At 44.2% G+C, this 21,173-nt stretch overlaps 1 protein-coding gene across 2 annotated transcripts; it reads right to left on the bottom strand.

The window, feature by feature from the left end:
- Positions 1-568: 568 nt before the first annotated feature.
- LOC116842681 (hemicentin-2) lies at positions 569-20,833 on the bottom strand. 2 transcript variants are annotated; one of them, XM_032812234.1, is made up of 12 exons: positions 18,770-20,833; positions 10,439-10,571; positions 6,743-6,954; positions 6,539-6,649; positions 6,233-6,448; positions 4,544-4,840; positions 4,212-4,342; positions 3,964-4,123; positions 3,026-3,328; positions 1,993-2,451; positions 1,207-1,422; positions 569-1,123 (listed from the first exon to the last, which is right to left on the bottom strand). In XM_032812234.1, exons 1-12 carry the CDS (start codon positions 18,876-18,878, stop codon positions 1,080-1,082), a joined length of 2,391 nt encoding a protein of 796 aa, XP_032668125.1. In that variant the 5' UTR covers positions 18,879-20,833; the 3' UTR covers positions 569-1,079. The 2 variants fall into 2 exon arrangements, with proteins under 2 accessions (XP_032668125.1, XP_032668126.1); XM_032812235.1 differs by having other exon boundaries at positions 1,210-1,422.
- Positions 20,834-21,173: the final 340 nt, after the last annotated feature.

The raw sequence follows: 21,173 nt of genomic DNA, 5'->3' as shown, positions 1-21,173 counted from the left end.
TATTAATACAGCTCTCAGACTTGAATTTAGAGTTAAATCTGAATTTTTCAGTTTAGGTCACATAACATAAATGACATTAGATTTGCAGTCGCAATCCACTCAAGAAATCCATATCTAACTCTAAGCTCTGTAAGTGTCTCACTTCAGGCAACTTTCATGTAACCATTATTAATACGGGTGTAAATTCGAATCTATTTCACTTGAGGCAGGTTTGGAACAACGACTATTGATATGAGCTTAAAAGAAGTATAAGGCCAACACGAACCGTGCGCTGGATAATGACTGAATGATTAAATTACGAAAAGGTAATATTGTTTTTCGACAGTGTCAAAGAACACACGCGCCAAATATTTTTCCAGTCTTGCACTACGCGTGAATTTGACGCGTTTACACTGTCAAACAATATTATTCAAACAATATTATCTCTATTTCATCATTCACACTAACATCCAACACTGTTATTAGCTTTGTATTTCTCTTGATATGGTTGTATCTTATGTAGTCTTTCGCACATAGTTTAGTTGTTACAAAGATTTCAAGAAAAATTAGCTTTAAGATTAGCGTTTGCTTTTTTTTTGAAGCAGACTCTATTACACAACAAAGGTACACAAGATCACGGTTTTTTATCCTTTCTTCCTTTCACGTCGACGTATTTAATATGCTAATACTTGGAAGTATACAAGAGATCCTTAGCTTAGCTCTCTACATTGTAAAAAATAACTGTACACTTTGTATATAACAACATCGGTTAACTCTAGACTCTATACAAACTAAAAGTACAAATTTTCGCGGCGTGGTCAAGCGTTTATTGTATGAAGCGAATATATATATAGCTAATAGAATGTTTCATGACGCCTCGACTCGCACGAAAGCCTCGGTGCGGACTCTTAGACTCCGTCGTAGATCGCTTTCATTTTTTTTTCTTACAACACGATATGCTGACCTCTAGACGGAACGCACCGATTTATGCGAATATCGCGGCGGCGGCTGAGTTATCTTTGCGTGTGGAATTCTACGTTATATTGCACCACGTGTTTCGATTATATCCCTAGCGTTCTCTGTACAACATCGTAATTGAGTTAGTCTTGCGAGTCGAGCTCCACTCGATGAAGTAGATCCGGTTCTGAAAGAAGATTCGAGCGCATAAATACAAAGGCGCGCCCAATCGATGGCTCGCGAATAAGAACGTTATTCCGTGTGGCTTACTACCGTTCCGGTTCTCCTCCACGTAGAGACTCGCCCTTTGCTGCGAACGTCTGTTCTCGTTGGAATATCGAATTCTCGGCTCGATTCTATGACCCGGTACGTAGGTCGGCGTGGTAAAGTCGTCCGGGCCGTCCAAAGCGGGCACGTCCGATCGTTTCCTACAGATCGCCAGGCCGATGACCACTCCGATGCCGATGAGAATCAACGCAGCCACGCCTTGAAAACATTCAGGGTTGGAATTGCGCGCCCTCGATCCATATAAATGCATTATAATTTCATACTTCAAATTCAGACCCTCCGCGTCAAGCCAGCGCGCAATGCAAAGTGCAAAGTTCACTTGGGTAAAATTGATCTTACACAATAGGATTTACGTTTAGAGTAGCGTGGGGATCGTAACAACTAGATTTATACTGAAGGTGTGAGCGAAGCATAAAGTAAAACATCCAATTGTTGGCATCAGGCAATGACCAAAACCCGTTTTATATAATAGTCGTTACTTAAAACTTCTTTCAGATATTTAGATCTGAGTTTAAAGTTAAATAAAAGTTTTACAGTTGAATCGCTATTGCAGATATAATGTCATATCTCATGTCATATCTATGTAAGTATCTCACTTGAGAGGAGTTTCAGGTAACGACTATTAATATGAACCTAAAACTGTGAACAAGTGCCACGAGGAAAACCAGGCTGTTCTAGAGTGTCAATGACTCAGGAGGTATCAACAATTGGGTGTTTTATCCTAGGCGTTTTTGAAAAAGCTAACGACGCCGCGGACTTTATCTATACCTGTCAGTGCAATTGCGATGATCATATTCTCAGAGCTGGCTCGCGGCAGCGCCTTTTTCAGATCCTCTAGGAATATCCCGCTTCTTTCTACCTTGCCTCCTATAGACTCCACGACCCTGATGTGCTCTAGGAGGGCGGGTTCGCTCCTGCCACGTCCGTTTACCGCGTAAATATACACTGTATAATCGTATCCCGGCTCGAGGTCGTGCAGCTGGAAGTTCGGGCTTCTCGGATTCATGTCCTGATAGATAGGTGGCGAGTCTCCCACCAAGCCTTGATCGCTCTGAGGCGTTTGAAGGGTGTGGAGGCCAATTTGGCCGATGCCGGCATTCCTCGGGGATCCTCGAACTTCCAATAAAAAGTGTTGCGGCGATCCGCCGTCCGATCCTGGGACGCAATTAACCTCCAGCGAGTTACTCTCGTTGCGCAACGAACAGTCCACCGGCGGTTGCGGCGGTTCTGTGCAATAAAAAAGAATTCGGCTTTGACTCTTTCTCTCGCGCGTGCGAGATAAAAAATCACACGTTTTAGACGATCGCCCGGCATGTAAAATTTAACGAACCAATCAATTCCAGCTCTTACGAAATGAGGAAAGAAGAATTGTCATTATCAGCGAACTACATAAATATCGTAGTTTTTTCACGTAAATTCATTTCGATTTTATTAATAGTGTACGGATAGACTTTCGATAAGGTCTTGCCGAGGATAATACTAATTTTACTATGTTTAGCTAGAAACATAGCAAATTTATTAATAGAACATTTTAGTTCCTAAAAATATAAGTATTATATATGAAAGTATAAGTACTATACATGGAAGTACTATAAATGAAAGGATATATTTCTCTAGAAAATTCTATAGTAATTTTTTCTATAAAATTATCTCCGCGAATAATTGTCAGTATTTAGGCTATTGGCTGCACACACAGACTGCAATTATCTCGCGTTTATTTCAACCAGAAATGCTCTTTACTGTAAAATAAATCCACGGAGAAACCGCGATAACACCCGATTAACAGACGATTAACACCCACTAGCTGGTACTATGTTGAATATACATGGTGTCCTTTGTCGTCCGATACTGTTGCTCGCCCAACAGGCCAACGTGCCGTAATCGGTGTCGACGCCGGGTGTGTACTCCAGCACGCTCACGAGCCCTTTATTCTCGGCCCTCGAATTTGGCATGGGCAAAACATCGCCGCGGGTGCCGTTGTACGTCCACGAGAACTTCACGTCGTCGTCCGGCGCCGCTTCCACTTCGCACCTCAGCGACACGGTCTCGTGGCGAGCCGCGGTGATCTCTAGCCACTCGTTACCCTCTCTGCATCGCGGCGCGTCTATCGGACATTTTGGACGTCGTTGTGAGAAACAGAGGAAATACGAACGAAAAACGACTCGAACATTCACCCGCGATTTCGGTGGAATTTGTTTAACAGGCAAAATTAAGAGACACATGTTACTTTCTTATCGGTTGATATTCAAGGAAACTACCTCTTCCCGAAATTTCATCTCTTTCTCGCTATCTCGGTAATTATTGGAGATACAATCTTCTCAGACGAATATTTTATAATTTTCTGTAAAAAATTCAATGACAGAAGCTACTGCACCGACTGTTTGAAGCATTTTTTTATAATAGACCATTATATTTTACATTTCCCCGTTGTCAATGTGTACACAGGGAAAACGTTGTAGTGAAAGTGACGTTAAAATTATATTTCTTTTTGCAATATTTTTTATAAAACTATATACTAAAATTGCAGCATAAATCGCCATAGCAAATTTGACGATCCACCCTAATATATGATATAAAAAAACATTAAAATAATAAAACTGCAGTAATTTTGAAATAAAACGTGGTTAAAATATTTTTAAGCAAATATAGTAACTTCGGTGACAGTTCTGTACGAGATAACGAAAATTTTGTCGCAATTTTTGCTACAACATTCTCTCCGTGTACGAATCGCGTGCTCACATTTTATTTGGATAAGAAGCGGCGGACTGTCGCTTTCCCCCACGATGTTCACAGCCGAGCAAGAGTACTCGCCGGTGTGCGCGAGCGTGAGCTCCCGGATGGTCAACGATTTGGAGGCCAGCAGAATCCCGGCGCTTACGTCGTGCTGTAGTTGCTCGTCCTGCGAGGACACAAGACACCCGTGGCAATAAATTATCTCGAGGCTCATAACGAGGCTCTTTTTTTCTGACCGACCGTTTTCTACTTACGTCGCGGTACCAGATCACTCGCGTCGGTGGCGGGTTGCTTTGAACGTTGCAGACTAACATGAGATCGTCGCCCTCTCTCAATGTGTCCAAGACGTAGCCAGTGGCCAAATGGGCGAGGACCACGGGAGCATCTGTTCGTAGTTCGATGGAAGGATTGCGTCATTATTTAATATAGCGTTCGCTCGCAGATGATCTCGGGTGACCAAGTGTCGCAAATGACAGGGAGAATGGTAACTAGGATTTCTATTCTATTAGAAAGAAAGAGAGAGAGAGAGAGAGACAGAAATAAAAGAAAAAGAAAGATGACATTTGAAAGAGCTGAAGAAACTCACAAAGGACGCGAAGCATTTTGACCTCTTCGAGCGACCCTCCGGGAAATCTTGGATTCTCGGCTCGACAGATCAATTCCTTCTCGTCGTCTTCCTTGCTGAGGACCAATGCCAACTTGCTCATCGTCGTGTTGCTCCTCTGCGTGGTGGACACGTTGGGATCGCCGATCACTTGTTCACCCAACCTCCAGACAATCCTGGCCGCCGGGGAGCTGCCCCAGGTTTCACATCTGGCGATGATCGGACGACCGGCGAAGATTTGACTCTCGCTCAGAACTATCTTCACGGTCGCCGGTTTAACTAAGATACAAGAAACACCACGAATTGAGGCCATGTGTCAAGGATCATCGAGAGGAGCGAGTCAGACAAAGGCATCAAAAATAGTGACAGCGATCTCTGTTCTCCGCGACAACTACCTCCGCGCTGTGCCTTCTCGGTTGCCTTCAGCGCGAAAAGAGACAGACAAGGAACACGTGGTAGCTTAAGGGGTTGGCCGATAGAAATCCGTATCCGCGCGTAGGCGCGCGAAATATGAGTCCCGCGGATGGAAAAAACTACGAACAGGCCGCGCTCCGATGTCGACGTTGCGCCACGAGAATAACGATTCGGGAGGGTGCCAGATGCCCGCGTATTTTTAATTTTGGATGACAATTCTGCGAAACGCGACCGTCAAAGGATGCTAAGGAGGTCCGCGCGAAATCGTTGGAATTCATTTCGCTTCCGCTGCGGGTCAATTGCTCGCGGCTATATTTAAATTTCTTTCTTCGCCGCGCTAGGAATACGCGCTAGGATGCGGCCGGGGTGACTCGGAGCAAACGGGGTGAATTAAACGCGTGCACGCAGGGACGATATTTTGGGGTGTAATCTGCAGCTCGCATATCCGATCGTGACTCCGTCGAGGATCGCTCTCAAATCTTCTTTCGTGCGTAAATACGACGGTGCTTCGCTTGTTTTTCGGCTCAACCCGAAAATAAATAAATACGAGAGCCAGGCGAGAGAGAGGAACGGAAGTGTCGATCGGACAAAACGTGCCAAGAGAGCCCTTTAACACGCACCGCTTGAGATCGCTTTTTAGCACGTGCTTGAGACCCGGAGAACGTCCTTGAGGAGAGTGCGAGCGGTTTCTACGATTTTATTTTAAGCAGATGTCACGTTAGCGCGGCATTTATGGTCTGCTTCCTCGAAACGCCCTTTGCATTTCGTCGCCGCCCGAACGCGCCCGCGGATGTTGGGGAAAGTTGAGAAAACGTGTCGGAAGGAAGAACGGTACCCAATGATAAGATGATCGCGAAGAGAGATTTACAAGCTCGTTAGCGCGCAATCGTAGCCTATCCCGACTAGAAATTTATCCCATGGTTCTCGTCAGGTCTAACCCGATCAGTCATCTGACTTGTGCGACGTTATCGCGGGTCCTAAAAAGCATTCAAAGAAGTAGAATCTAATTCTTAGAAGAATCCTCTGAATTTTAGAAGATTTTATTCTTAAATAAGACCTCAACAGAAGTCAAGAGGATTCTTATAAAACTAATAAGAAAATATTCTAAGCGCGATATTCTTAGGGTCGACTTTTCAAATAACAGTTCATATGTAAACGTAAGCTTAAATTTAAACCTTTTCCTGATAATATATTTGACGTACTTAGTATCTAAGTATACGATCGTGCGGTGCAATCAGTAAAAAATGCGACACTTACGATATATGTCGAGAGGCACTTCGCGAACGATAGTTTTCCCTATCGGTCCAGACTGTGCCCGACACTCGAGTTTCGCTCCCCACAGTGACCTGGTGACCCGGTCGATTAACAGGTGGTTCACTGTAAATCTACTCGGCGAGCCGATAGATGCGGTATCGACCACGCCGTCCAACAACTGGCCGTCCTTCCACCACGTTACCGAGGGCTTAGGTCTACCTGTATGCGTATGTGCATGTCGATTTCAAAGAACGTCGATACGAATAGGCGCGATTGATAGACTCGGCGCAAAATACAAAGGTGGCTTACCTCCGGACACCTGACAGGTCAGAGTGAGGTCATAACCCTCCAGGAAAGGCCCGGCTACTCCCGTCACCTCCCGTCCTCGCGCGTCGTATATCACAGGCCTAGTTGGCTCCTCTGGAAGAAGCAAAATGTAAAGTGAAGGTGTTGTAATAACGACGCCGGTATATATTCTTTCTCATCGCGCGCTCTTTGAAACACGATAGTTACCAATTAGAGTCAAGTTCACGCGAAAGTTCCGCGTCGGTGAGTTTATAAAGTCCACCCTGCACCTGAACATCCCCTGATCCTTGAACGTCACTTTGGTGACTTTCAACTTTGCGCGGTGGCCGTCGCCGATTTGAAAGTATGTTCGTTTTCCAAGATCATCGCTGACCGCCCAATGAACGGCGCCGGTCAAGTTGCCGTTTCTTGCGTCCAAGCTATGGAAAAGAGGGACATTGATCATCGGCTCTGATCATCGGCTCTAATTATTGAATCATCAATTGTTAAGATATTTAAACACTGAATAACTAAAAATAAAACAGCTTACACACTAATTTTATTTATCTAATAAAATTTCTAAAGCACTTGCAAATACCCTACTATTTTTTATTATCTTATTCTCTTTCTTCTCCGGATTACTAATTATGTAAAAGTAATCTAAAAATACTAATAATAATAATAATAGTAATAGTAATAATAATAGTAAATAATAGTAATATCTAATAATAATAGTAATCAAAACACATATACAAAATATGTTACAAATATTTTCTCCAATGTATCTATAAATCTTTAAGTGCAAATAATCAGGCAACGTTATGTAATATTATGAGCTAAAATTAACGATTGCTAGAATTCTTATATTTTGACAACTAAAATGTACTGCAAAAATTTGTCGTGTTTCTAGCAAAATTCGTTATATTTCTAGCAAAACTTGCTACTTTTCTTAGCGAGATAAACCTTAGCAATCTCTTCCTGTAAACATAATAAGATCGAAAAAAATGTATACCAAAAATCTGTAATATATTATCTTCGTGTATAATCCCGTGTTATTGCAATCTGAGAACTGTCAGATTTGACAGTCATTCAAGTGAGAGTTGCGTGAAAAATCATAGCTGAAATTTCTTTTTCGGAGGATCCTTAGCGAGAGAACCACCTTGTCGGTCGCCCCTCATCAGGTGTTTCGTCGCACGGTGCGTGACATTTCCGTCCGTTAACGTGTACCCGGTAAACATCGCGCGCTTTCGCCGCCAATTGGCGACTCACGATGACTAATCTCGCGTGCGCGCTTAACATCTATTCGCGGCTGGGAAAAAAGAGCATTTGGCAGAGCGGTCGCCTGCGAATTTAGATTCCCTTAGCCTTAGAGTGCTGACCGTTACGCAACGGCGAGAGCAGGAAATCATCTCGGCAACGGGGAAACCGGCCGCGGGAAAAAGATGGGACCATCAAAGCGCTGTTTATCCGCGACTCGTCACCCGCGCCTCACCGTTGCTGATACTTACGTGGGGTTGTGACGGTCGTTGCCAACTACGCCGTCAAAGTCGATTTGGAAGTGACGGAGGGTGGAAGGTTCTAATTTGCGCGACTCGGGTTACGTGCCGTGAAATTGAACGGAGGCGTCTTCCGCGCGGCCAAACGAAAATATGGCGCTTCTTCGAACGCGCGAGATGCGCGCCGCTACGAGGAATTCGCAAACATAAAGCACGGAAAACGCAACAGGCGTCGCTCGAACAAATTTAACGGGCGATGACGATTTCTTATTTGATCATAAAAAGTGCAACGAGCGACTTCTCCCGCGGTGGCTTTCGCAATAATCGAACTTCTCGACTTCGTCGAGATCGAACATCGCGAGATTTTACGAGAGAGAACATTCTACCTATTCAGAGTTGTGTGTGCCGTAAATTTTGAAGTTACATGTGAATTGTTTACGCGAAAGAGTAATTAAATTATAAGGCAATAAGGTATATGTTTCGGATATTAATTATAAATGTAAAAACGGATAACAAATTGCGTGGAATTTTTCATTTCACTACGTAACAGACTGGTATATTTATCTCTCTGTAGATATGAATGTAATCGTGCAATTCTGTAGACTTCAACTTGTTTGGGGAACAATATTCAAAAATTCAAATTAGATTTTTAAAGGTTAAATGAAAGTTTAAATTATTATTTATACGTATAAAAGTCTACAAACCTGGTTCTATAAAAAATATGAAGCAAAATTTCACTTTAAAAGAAGCGAAAATATACTCTAGCGAGCGATAGTGCAAATACTGCCAGTTGAAATCGCAAGAGCGAAAGTTTCAATCATTTTAAGTGAATCAGATTCGCTCTTCAAGTTCGAGTGAAAATAATCACTCGACGTTTCGGACGTGAGAGTTCACTCTACACGAGCGAGAAGTCTCGAATTCGAGTGACTTGTCACTCCGCTTCCCGCGTGAAATTTCTGTGGAAGAAGTTTAGAGAACGCGCGGGGAAGAGAACGCTCATGAGAAAGCGAGTCTTCATAATAAAAATTCCTCAGGACGTGTGATCTTCGCGCGACGCTATTTATTTTTCATAGAAACATACGGACGATAGCGGGACGAGGGGAACATCTTGTTTTACGCAGAGTTCGTAAATAAACGATGCCGCACACGCACGCTCTGTTTAATGCGCGTGTCAGCCGGAAAGAATTCTCGATCGACTGCTATTCCTGAAGCACGGACGGTGTTATGAAATTCCATCACCTACGCTTCCGATGGTGGAAATTCGGTCGAATTATTTATACAATCCTGATCTAGCCTAACTTGAATTTCCTACGCGTATACGAGCCGATGCGCAGTGCATATATCATCTCAATGATCGTCTGTGCGATCAGTTTACTCGAGTACATTTGGAATAACAGCATACACAAAAAAATATACTACATTCAAGTAAGTAAAAGAAATTATTCGATAAAAAATTAACAAACGGATATTTCCAATCAAAATACTTTTTATACCGATCCGATTAAATTTAATCGAATATTTCCGAATTATAATAGCATTTCATCAGATGAACCGATCAAAAAATTATAAACCGATATTTCTCATTGAATATTTCCTGATACAAAAATTCATTGTTATTTTGATAGGAAGTATTCGTTTGTTAATTTTTTATCGAATAATTTCTCTTGATATAGATATGTCAGATTTAATACAATTCGTATCCGAAAGTAATTGAAACCGATATTATATCTCCTTTTTCGTAAATAAAAAAGACATCTGATTATCAAAAGACCGTTTATTAACGAGATATTAATTAACGAGATGTAAACCGCGTCGGTCGTTAATAAGCTCGCGGTATTTATACATCAGGGCGCGACGAAGGTGTCCATAACGAGAGTTCACGCGTGCGAGCTCGGCTCCTGGCCGGGGTATTTCGAGATGCGACTTCAGAACAATGGCATCCCATCCTCCGATAAACGCATGGCCCGGCCAACATCCGGCAAGCCTGACTTTCGACCAGAAAGTCCGCCGTGTGAATCAGTTTCCACCCGCGAGGGAATTCCTAGAAAGCAGGAAGTCGTCGGCGAAGTAGGACTTTTTTCAGGCTTAAAGATCGTTCCGATGAGAAACAAAGTTCACCCCCACGACCTTCCTTCTTACTTCCTCAAGAAAACAGTCAGATCTAATTCCTGACTAATGATGTTTCTGTGTGACTCCTCGCGAATTTACTTACGACACCTTTCACAGAATTGAGTTCGGATATCGTTCGCCATTTTCCGCTGATGATATTTCCCGCGTGTTATTTCTCGAGAATTTATCTGCGACATCTTCCACAAAGTTGTGCTCGGAAATAGCTCGATGACGTTCGCAATTTCGCGGCACGTAGCGCTCTAAAATAGTAAAAATCGTCCAGGTCGCCGAGATCATTTTGAAGCGCAAGAAGACTCACCTGTAGAGCGGTATACCGACTTCGTCCTTGAACCAGAGCACCATGTTGATCGAATCCGAGGGTGTCGGCGGAGTGATGTCACACGGCAGCTCCACGTTCTCACCCTCAACCGCCCAGACCAATCTTACGGGCACTGAGAAAAGAGAAATTGGCTCGGTCAATGAAATCGTCCATGATTCGCGTGTCCAAGCGCGCGCCCGCGCGACTCAAACTCGCCACGTCGTACTTATGAGAAGTACCGGTACAGAAAATAGAAACGATATATCGCAGGCCGGCCAGCCGACACGCACGCAAGCAAGCGACGTCGTCGTCCTCCTCCTCGTTGTCGCACGTGCGTGCGACGCGCTGTTAATGCACATCGCGGTATGCCATTGATAACTCGCCGTTCATTGTGAGACCGCGGACTCCGAGACATCGTCTCTCGCCGGGTGTTCTTTTGTACGCTGTTTTCTCTCTTTCTCTCTTGAATTTTTCTAGGATTTAACACGTCGAGTGCCGTGACAGTCACCCGCACGCTGCGACATCACAGTGCCTTATTAAATACAGTAAAGTACACGGAAAGATATATAAAAATTGCTATAGAATTTTGTAATCCCGAGAAAGAGACTAAATTTTTTACCATATCTTTGATAATTCTATCATTATCTTTGACAGTCAACGTTAAGCTTTTACAATTAACACAAGCCTCATTCGGATCGGATCGAGGAAGTGATCGTCCTGCAGATTCCTTCGTGACGAATCCGTGCCTGAATGCACCTCTCCCGTGCGCAGCATTGCACGTGGCCACGCGTGCATAACGACGACAGGAGCACTCGCGAGAAACCGCTTCATTAGTACGCCGCTGCATGTTTCATCACCCTCGACGAGCCTTTAAGAACCCGACGAAAGGGTCGCGCGACTAACCGCCCTGTCGAGTTTTACGTAGCTCGTTGGACGCTATATCTTCGTACGAGTAAACGCGACGCGCTATTACACCTGTTGAGGCGGTCAACGAAGAATTCCGAGGCTCTTAACGTACGTGAGACTTTAAGCGCAATATTTACTCGGATCTAATTAATATCAAAGGGATGTGTTTAATGTCCTAAAAGGGATATATGTACACGCAAAAAGATACATCCTTGGCGGAATCTTCTTGTAAATCATTCAAGAAGATTCTTCTGAAACGAAGAAGAAAATATCCTCAGTACAATATCATTTCTCTTTATTAAAAGAAGAAGACTACTTCGGAAAAAGTTTTCGCAATATGAGATTATAGAAAATAGCATCCTTTTGTAAGTAAAGTTCTTTTTGGGGGGAGTATTAGAATATTTTCCTCTTGGTTTAAGATGAATTCCGCTAAAGACGAGATTAGATTTTTCGAGTGTAATATTCGAAAAGGGATGCAATATTTTTTCCACTGATTTTCTCACATGACAAACAACATCTGTCTGATCTGTCAATCTTTTTTTCCGAATCGCAACATCATTCCTCCACCCCTAGACCAGTCGTGAGTGTGCCCGCGTTTTAAAGAAGAGAAAGATAAGCTCCTCACGATTCGATCCGTCATATCTCCTCGTCGTAACATGTCATGCCTCCCTTTATCCACCCTCTTCGAGGCGTGAGTGTGTACTTCTTTCATTCCGGGCTGACAAAAAGGACGTAGGAGTGCGCAGTTAAAAAGAACGGACCTGTTGTGCTTTACTATAAATAGTCGTTGCTACTGCCGATCCGCACCTATCCTCGGAGAAACGAGAAAAAAGAACCGAGCACGCAGTTCACGGACTCCTAAGTGGATCACGCCGCGCGGCGTGTTCCACTGTGTTTTCTTACGCGACGAATAGAGGCGATCTTTCAGAGAAGTCGATCTCTCTCGTGGCGTCGAAAAAAGCACGCTCGTGTACATGCATCGTGCAGTTATGTAAATAATAGGCCGGACCAAAAGAGAGAGAAAGAGAGACAGAGAGAAACAACCCCGCTATTTTTGTATCGCGCGTCCGTTGAGAAACCGTGCTTCCGGCGACTCGTCTATTTCCGTGCCAGGCTGTGGCTTGGCCTCTTTTCCTACCTTTCCTTTCACTCGCAATCGCATATCCATTCGCGAAGTTCGAATTCGCGGTCACCCGTACCTTGGCGAGAGAAAAGAAGGGGATGCTGAAGTCGATGACGAACTCGAACAATGTCGATAACGCAGAAACGATCATTACTGACACAATCACGCTATCCTTTTCATATTTCTTGTATATATAGAACTTGCGTAAATATGTGTTTTGCTTCGTTTTACCATATTCAGCGGAAAATATAATCACACGTGTGTAGAAATCTTTCTGCAAACTTTTCGGATATTCTTAAGCTGCGGAACTTTTGGATTAGGCAAATATTACGTTAACCGATAGCTTAAGATTTTACACTGAAAATCTTTTTTTCGTTTTCGTCGCACATTGAACAATGCTCTTATTTATTTTTACACGTACTTTCATTGCGCAAAAACATTTGTAATGCTGTACAATCAATACGACGTAAACTTTGTAGAAAAACATCAGTATCCTGTCGGTGAAGTTTTCAGCTTCAGCATCCCCCTAATGAACGAGCATCGGCGGAAAGTCCGGCGATCGAAACATGCCCATGGGAGAATGATTAACGACCGATAATACTCGTAGCGAGCGTTCTGGAAAGTCGATTCCGGTAGAAAAGGGTTTCAAACGGGCGGGAGAGATTCTTGTGTGCTTGAGCAATAAGTAATATCTCATCTCCGTCGATGATCGGTGATTATTCACGAAGCTGTGCCGTACGCAACTGCCTGCTTAAATTATTCGAGTTTCTATTTCGAAATAACAAGCCGCACGCAACCAACGATTACGTCGATCCCTTGGCCGACCACCTTCTGTTCTGTCCGACCTCCCTGCGCGTCACCCGCCTCCCAAGGGTCAAAGGAATGAAAAGGGACGGTAGACACCTTTGACCAATTTGTTTGACAATTTCAGCGGTTCGCCCAGTTCCGCGCCCCCATATGAATCTCTTATTTATTCAAACTCCACTCTGTGTTCTTTCTCGTGTGCTGACTCTGGCATGATTATTTATCAGTCCATGCAGAAGAAAAGGACATTCTTGTTTTGAAAATCTTTGTTTTTGACGTGTATATCTTAAAATAAAATCACGTAGCATTACGCAAACAAAAATAAATTATTTGCATCGATATGATTCAACAAAATATACTCTTTTTAAAATTCAAAACATTACAATAAATTCAAAACTTAAGATAAATTTAAAAAATATACCCTTATTATTCCAGAACAATTTTAATGAATGGAAAGCACAGAATATTAAATTGAGAATACGATATTTCCAAATATTGGAAAAGGATATTATTATCGTTATCAACAAAATAATCATAGTGTACTTTCTATGCGACTATTTTAATATACAAATAAAATTTCAACATGGAAATGTTAGAAATTCAAAGCTTCAGAATTTTCTTTCAAATTTTTCCTTTAACAAAATTACGTATCGTTGCTTATGTACTAAACAATAATATTGTTAATTTGAGCATATTAATTTTAAATAAATACTAATTTTTTTCTGTGGAGCTTTTAGTGTTCCAGTTATTTTAAGCTCAGTTATTATCGTTATTATCGTGATATTTAATTACTATCATTACTATTATCACTTGTTCCAATTTGTTCAATCGATCTTTGTACTTTACAGTGGGCCATTCGGTGAATCGCGCTCAATCGTAGCGACTATCGCGAACACGCCCGCGAATCGCCAATTACTTTGATAATTGTGTCGGCATCGATGAATAACAGATTTGGGCATTTAAGCGGCTGTAATACATATCTAATGCCCGTTCTCTATCGCGGCTTTTGTATAATTTTCATACGTATAGTTAATCATACAATTTGTTCGTTTTAATGGTTGGCATACGTGTCACGCACAACAGCGTACGGATTCGGGCACGGGATCAGCAAGCCGTTGAACAAATGTCAAAACGAGCTCGAAATTAATTACAGCTCGGATGCTCATTTAACGAATCGACGATTATTCGAATCAGTGGACAAAGACTGAGCGATCATCAAATGATAACGACCGCAGCAATTTGTCTCGCATAATATTTGCGAAACGCGATCTATGAATACTGATTAAGTTAATTGCTCTTGTAATCGCGCTCTTGCAGAACGCACGTGATACCGTGGACGTTGCGAACCACGAACCGCGGGATGTACGAACGAAATTGCCGCTCTCACACTCGGCCAAGAATTTTGCATTATTTCGTCGTGCCTCATTATTCCCGACGTTCCGTCGGGACAGGCTGATTGAAAGGATACAACCGGTGCGCTGAGGACGTTTAATTTAAACAAAAACACGCCGATCGAAGCGAAACGCTTGGCGAAATTAAAGCATCGCTAAGCCCCGGTCGGATTGAAAAGGGAGCTTATCGTCCCGCAAGTTATTCTCACGACGCGGAATATTTTAACGCTTTTTCATGCGTGAAGTAAAAACGCTCTTTATCTCTCTCTCTTTCTCTCTTATGGTGCGGCGGAGACCCTTTTTTAAGCGGAGGTTACTTAGAAATATAGCGCGCGGGGCTCGCTTTTATGTAAGGATCGCTCGCCTTATGCATATCTCATGGACAAAATGCAAATTCCGCCATGCATCAGAAGATTAACATACGCCGTACGCCGGGGGAGCGTGTGCGAGATGCGGGCGCGAGGGTGAGCTTCCGAGTGCGAAAAGCGCGCCGCCGCTGCACTGCTTTATGTGTTTTCATTTCGCAGAAAGTGTTGCTTTCGCAACGCGCCGTTCTGCATGACTTTTACTGTTAGACAAACATGTAAAGGCTCTCCTCACGATGCCTGTACACGAGCGATGACGAACGGCTGCGCCGTTATCGTCCTTTATGGCCGTCGTGTCACACGATCGCCCCGGCGATCGTCGCGGCGACGATCGAACGATCGATAGCAAGACTAGTCGGTTGCGCACCTGAGAGCCATTACGAGACTGTTTGCAATTCCAAGGGAAAACGCGAGTTATCCGTTCGCTCCGTGCCCGATCGCAATTCCGTCCGTGTTTTGGAACTATTACGACTCTCTTTCGGAATCGACGGTGAAGACGGTGAAACGGTCTTCTCCAATCACGTCGTGAGATCGCCGTGGCGATCGGGATCGATTTTTCGTTTGCTCGCTCGCTCACTCGCTCGCTCGTGCGCTGCCGAAATCTTCCCGATTGTTTCGGACACGATACGTCTATTCATGAAAAGCGGAATAACTCTTGAAAAACAGAGGAACACGCGAAGATTCCTCTGACTGTAATTACTTCATTGTACGGTCGGCTAAGAAAGTGTAGCGACACTTTCCCTTGGTGAGTTTTGTTCTATAATAGGAAAATGTATTTCCTGAGAATTACTAGATTAGAAAACTACAAATTCTCCTGTTGGATATGGAATATATTGCGAAACTCATCGAGAAAAAATGTTGCAACTCTTAATCATCTGACCGTACACTCGTTTGCAAAACAGTTCGAACGCATTTTCTCCGATGAAGTTGGGAGCGCATCGAATGGTCACAATTGCGAGCCATTATTTTCACGGGCTTGCGCGGTAATCTGTTATGACAAGAGTCGAAGCGACGGCACATGAGACATTCGATGTCAAAATTGCGACCGAAAATTCGAGAAAAACACTATTTGATGCGCCTCTGGCTTCATCGGGAAAAATGTCCAAACCATCTTGCCAACGACTGTACAATAGTAACTACATATTAATTGGAGTAGTAATTATAAATCAGAGAGTAGTAATTATAAATCTTTTCACAATATAAACGTAGGGTAGAAAATTGGTGGGAACTTCCATGCAAACGAACGTGAGTTATATGTGACACAATGTCTGTTTTTATTTTCCATGAACGGTGAAGTTTATTAGAGTGACAGAAGGGGGCAGAGGGCGAGAGGAGCGAAAGAGATGCGGAGATATTTTCCCGGCTGAAAATAAGTCACGCGCGAATTCTTTCGTCACCAACTTAGGACCATCGTGAGTTCCCGCGCTCGCTCGTTCTCTCCCGCGAGCATCCGAGGGACGAAAATATCCACTCGCCGATTCGCGCTTATGGCGCTTCCTATTTTCAATTGAGCATTTCGCACGTGGCGAGATTGTTGCCGCGGGCGGTTATTATATTAATAGTAACCGCGGATTTCTTTATTCAAACGCGCAACGCGTTCGCATTATACGTGTCTGTCCATTGTTAACACACCGTGTTAACGCTCCGCGGTGCAGTGCTCTTCCTTTCATTACGTCACACACATCTGTGTCCAGTTAAGTCGTTCTGTTATATTGTAACTTAATTAAAAATTAATTAGTGGCCGAGGGAAATAGCCAGCCGCGAACGGACATCCCGTCGCTTGAATGAAAATGGAAATTTCATTGAACATTTTGTTAATTAGAGAGAGAGAACACATTTTTAAAAAATAGTTATGTCTGCACAATTTTAGATAGTTTTCTTTTAATAAGGAGGCAAGATAAAAGAAAGATATGGCGTGTATACTCTTATCTTTCAGGTGCCCGGACACCCCGTTGTCGCCTCTCGTGACCGGAAAATTCTGCAGATTTCATTCCATTGGTTGCCACTCTTCATAACCGAAATGCTCTTTTGGACTGCGTTTTTTGTTTTTCCTTTTACCAGCGCGTTATTTCCGCGATTTAGCGCGGCTCGACGTTGAGATGAATAAACCGAGTAACGTGATAATGTAATTATCACCAACACGCGACTATGTCGGCTAAGCGTTTTGGCGCACTCTCGTTCGAATTAAATCGACGACGTCCGTTTCGGCAACTGTTTCAATTTTGGCAGATTATCGCGTTTCCTAGGGAGAAAGAGAGATTCTCCTGCGATATAGAATTAATTCAGCTTTCGCATGTTCAAATTGCGACATGTTCTTCTCGCACGATAAGCGACGGCGGTTTATCTGCTTCCGCCGCTGTACGAATTGAGATATTGTCACGTCGCGGAAAAACGAAAGCGGGAAGTGATGCGCATCACATGCTCATAATGCGCTCCCAGAGATTGAAGCGCTCACAAACGTGTCTCCCGATTGAATTTTACGAACGCTAAAACGTCAGCAGGCCGCATGCGGGTCTGCGGGTTTATTTAAATCCTTCCGGTCGGTGTCACTGGTCGAAAACTATTGAGGCACCTTACGAGTTACGAGTTGCGTAAGAAAGATTGATCTGGGCAATCTTCAGCGCGATCTTTCTTTTAATCTTCCCGTTAGTCGCGGCTCTTTGTGCAACGAAAATAGAAATTTCATTGAACATTTTATTAATTGGAAGGAAAACACATTTTTAAGAAGCAGTCATGTCTGCATAATTTTAGGTAGTTCTTTCTTTATTAGAAGATAAAAGAGAAATATAGTGCGTTTCACTCTTACTCTCATTTTGTCGCGTGAAAATGAAATCATTCAGCATTTTTCAGATACTCGCAAAAAAATATCCACACGGAAAAAATATTGTAGTAAAAATTATAATACAATTTTAGTATTAGACTGGAATAGACGGGAATAGACTGGCACTGTAATAAAACTACAATAAGATAGCAAAAGTGAACATAATAAAAATTACCTTAAATGTAAAAATCAAATGAAAAATTATCATGTTTCATTTTTACTACAGTATTCTCTCCGTGTATCGGAAGGTCTTATCAGCAGGAACGAACAAAGTTAAGGAGAAAGAACGAAGTCTCGGGGTTACACAAATTTTGTCATTGCAAATTGCAATCGGTTCGAGTAAAAATCGAGCGTGATAAGCTGCTAATTAATGTGAAATACTAGTTAATTAGTCATATGAGTAATTATTAATAATATCAATATTAATTATTAAAATTCAAATGTGCGCGCATTATTCGTGTCGACTCGCCGCGACACAAAGTTAAGTACGCATCAGCTATGTGATAAACATGGCCAAATATAAGTTTGCTGGGCACGTTGAACTTCAGGCGAGCGTCGCGTTAATAGCCTTGCCGTTGATGGATCTGACCTGCTAATTAGATGTCAATCTTCCGACCGACTCTGGTTGCGGAAAATAGACGAAAATAGACACAATGATATTATAGTCAGATGAAGAAGAATAACAGCATTCTTTTACTTCAACGAGTCTTGCAACGCGTCCGAAATTTATATGAAAAAAAAAAACTATATTCTCCCCGTGTACTGATTGCATCTTGACAATCGTTGGCTTTCCGAGAGTCTTCTGACGCGCGCGAATCGATTCCTTCGTGCCAAACAATTCGTTCTTTTTCACTGACATCGACCGGGGATGACGTCGGGACTTTGAGGATGAAGAAACCACGATAGAGCAATCGCCTGTACCTTTGTTCTGAAATTCCGGCGACAACTCCTCCGCGGCTGCGCTCGTCCGGTGAGTCCTCAACACCATCAGCAGACCCGTGAGGAGCGCGTAACCCAACGCGCAGTGCATCTCGATACCCGTCCTGTATCGAGAATCGACGCTCACGTATCGCGCTGGCCGCGCACAACACGTCGAATCCGCTCTGCCTGCGCGGAGAGCAGCATTCGATCTCGGCCGTAGAATCGACGGGCCCGGATTTTCGCGGATAACGCAATTCAAGGACGGTCCTTCCAGCGTAGCCGCAGGCTCCAATCCCAGGACGATTTCGCGACTTTCTCGATAACGGATCGCGACCACTTGAACGATCCGAAGGAACGAGGCATTCTCAATCCGATCGGTGCTCCTCGTGTAACGTCGCGCTCGTGAGTAAGTCGTCTCTCGGGCGCGCACTCGTTACCAATTATCGATATTCTCGATTAACAACAGTTATTTTACACACACCACGTTCGTAGCCTCCGCGTGAGGTCTGTGATCGCTCGCGAGAACGACTCCGTTTCCTCCTTGGAGGAACGATTCCCTCGCGATTTCCCTCGCGATTTCCCTCGCGAGAGGGAACTCTCAGCGTCGCAGCTTTTGCTATTCTGTACCCGCGCGAACGCGATAATTGGAATTAAACCGACGTCTCCACTCCCTGTGTTTTCCACGTTTCCACGTTCCACGTTCCACTTGTAAATGTTTAATCGCCACGGGAAAATATCGTCCGCCTTCCTCAGCGGAATCCTCGATCTCCGACCACGGGCGCGTTTACATTCACAACGACGAGGTTCCACGAGATATTCGTTACTTCTTCTTCGCCGTTCTTCTGCGAGAACGAAAAGAGACCCCTTGTTCTCCTTGTCGTCCTATTCAACCGGGACTCCTCGCGAAAAGTACAGTCGCCAGCGAGTCCTTTCACGAATGTCCCGCTTCCTTTCCTCGTTCGTTATTAAGCCGTGCGCGTCGTCTTGAAATCCCTTTGATTAACAAAACCAGCCAACGTTTTTCTCACTTTCTTTGTGCCTCCCCCGTGGCCCTGCGCCTTCTTTCTCTCTCTTTTCCTCTCCGTCTCTCTTTCTCCAGCTTCCACAGTCGAAACTTTCGCCGGTTTTCGACCTCTGGTCGTCGTCCTCTTCGCCCGCCTTAGCTTTGCCCCCGAGCGTTTACCTCCTCTGTCGCCACCCTCTCTCGAAGAATTTCGACTTTGATCCTGCGTCTCGCGCGTGCCTTTTGCACGCCACTTTTTGCCACGGATCCCCTCGTTCGCCCGCCAATGTTATTCTTGCTAGGTGGTCCTTCTTTTTGCACGGCGCTTCGTTTAATTTGGAGACACGATCAAGTGCCACTGTCGCGTGCGGTCACTTGCACGACCTCTTCATCGATGATAATGACGATGATGATGACGACGACGATTACTTATGCTCAGAGCGCTCTTCTTCTTTAACGACCCGGTTGACTGATGTCGTTTGCAAGATAACCAATTAATTGGACGAATCCTTTGAGAATTATACGTCCGTAGGAACGTGAGTGAAAGGTCCAAAAACAGAATAAATCGAGGATAAGATCCAAAGAGGCACTCTCAAAGTTCTTCAAGTTGAAGATCTATATTTTATATCACGAATACACGATGCTTCTTACACGATCTGATTCGAGCTCGTCGAGGGGGGGACCGGAGCACCGGCGGTGCTCCGAGAGACAAATAAATCCTCAACCCCCTGTGCAACCCTCGCACATCGCACTCGCACATACACACACGGGTGCAATCGACGGGACACGCACCAGCAGTACCCGCAAAGTCACTCGTTCTCCTGTGCGCGGCGTCAATTTAATCGGGGAAAGGATGACGCGAGTCCAGAGTGATGCGAGTCGAATCGCCACGTGTCGCGTTTGCGAGATCGGGGTGCAGCTGAAAACTGAGCTCTAAAGATCGTCGTCGCCGTCGTAGTCGTCCTCGTCGTCGTCGTCTTCGTCGTCGTATTTGCGGTCGTGGTCGTAGTCGTGGTCGTCAGCGGCGTCGTCGTCGGCAGCGACTGCCACGAAACTAAAACCAAAACCGAAGACACGCGTTTAGTTTCCCCTACTCGGCCACCCTCGCCCTTCTCGCGCGCACCGCACGCACCACATGCACGCACACACACGCACCCACACACCCGCACGCACGCATGCAGGCACTCTTGAAACGCGGACGCACACCCACACACGCATCTTCGGTGCGACGCGCGGTCATGAGGTGTGTTGCGACTGTGTGAATGCGCGCACCCACACGCGCTCGTTGCACGTTGCGTTCCGCATAAGCAATGCATGCGTGCGTGCGTGTGTGTGCGTGCGTACATGCATGCTCGCGGGATATGCGGTAACATGCGCGAATATCGCTAAACCGGTGTCTAA

This window comes from Odontomachus brunneus, unplaced genomic scaffold, assembly GCF_010583005.1.
Source record: "Odontomachus brunneus isolate Ranch 3 - 2012 unplaced genomic scaffold, Obru_v1 Obru_scaffold_026, whole genome shotgun sequence".
In the NCBI taxonomy this organism is placed as follows: domain Eukaryota; kingdom Metazoa; phylum Arthropoda; class Insecta; order Hymenoptera; family Formicidae; genus Odontomachus; species Odontomachus brunneus.
The sequence above is the reverse complement of the archived record's forward strand: the minus strand, read 5'-3'. Positions and strand labels throughout refer to the sequence as shown.

What these genes read in the sequence shown, in the direction of transcription:
- LOC116842681 (XM_032812234.1), bottom strand. Translation starts at nt 18,878, where the DNA reads ATGCACTGCGCGTTGGGTTACGCGCTCCTCACGGGTCTGCTGATGGTG. An exon ending in GACCTGTCAGGTGTCCGGAG is followed by an intron (nt 6,449 to 6,538) that starts GTAAGCCACCTT and finishes ATACGCATACAG; the next exon opens with GTAGACCTAAGCCCTCGGTA. An exon ending in CATCGCAATTGCACTGACAG is followed by an intron (nt 1,423 to 1,992) that starts GTATAGATAAAG and finishes AATGTTTTCAAG; the next exon opens with GCGTGGCTGCGTTGATTCTC.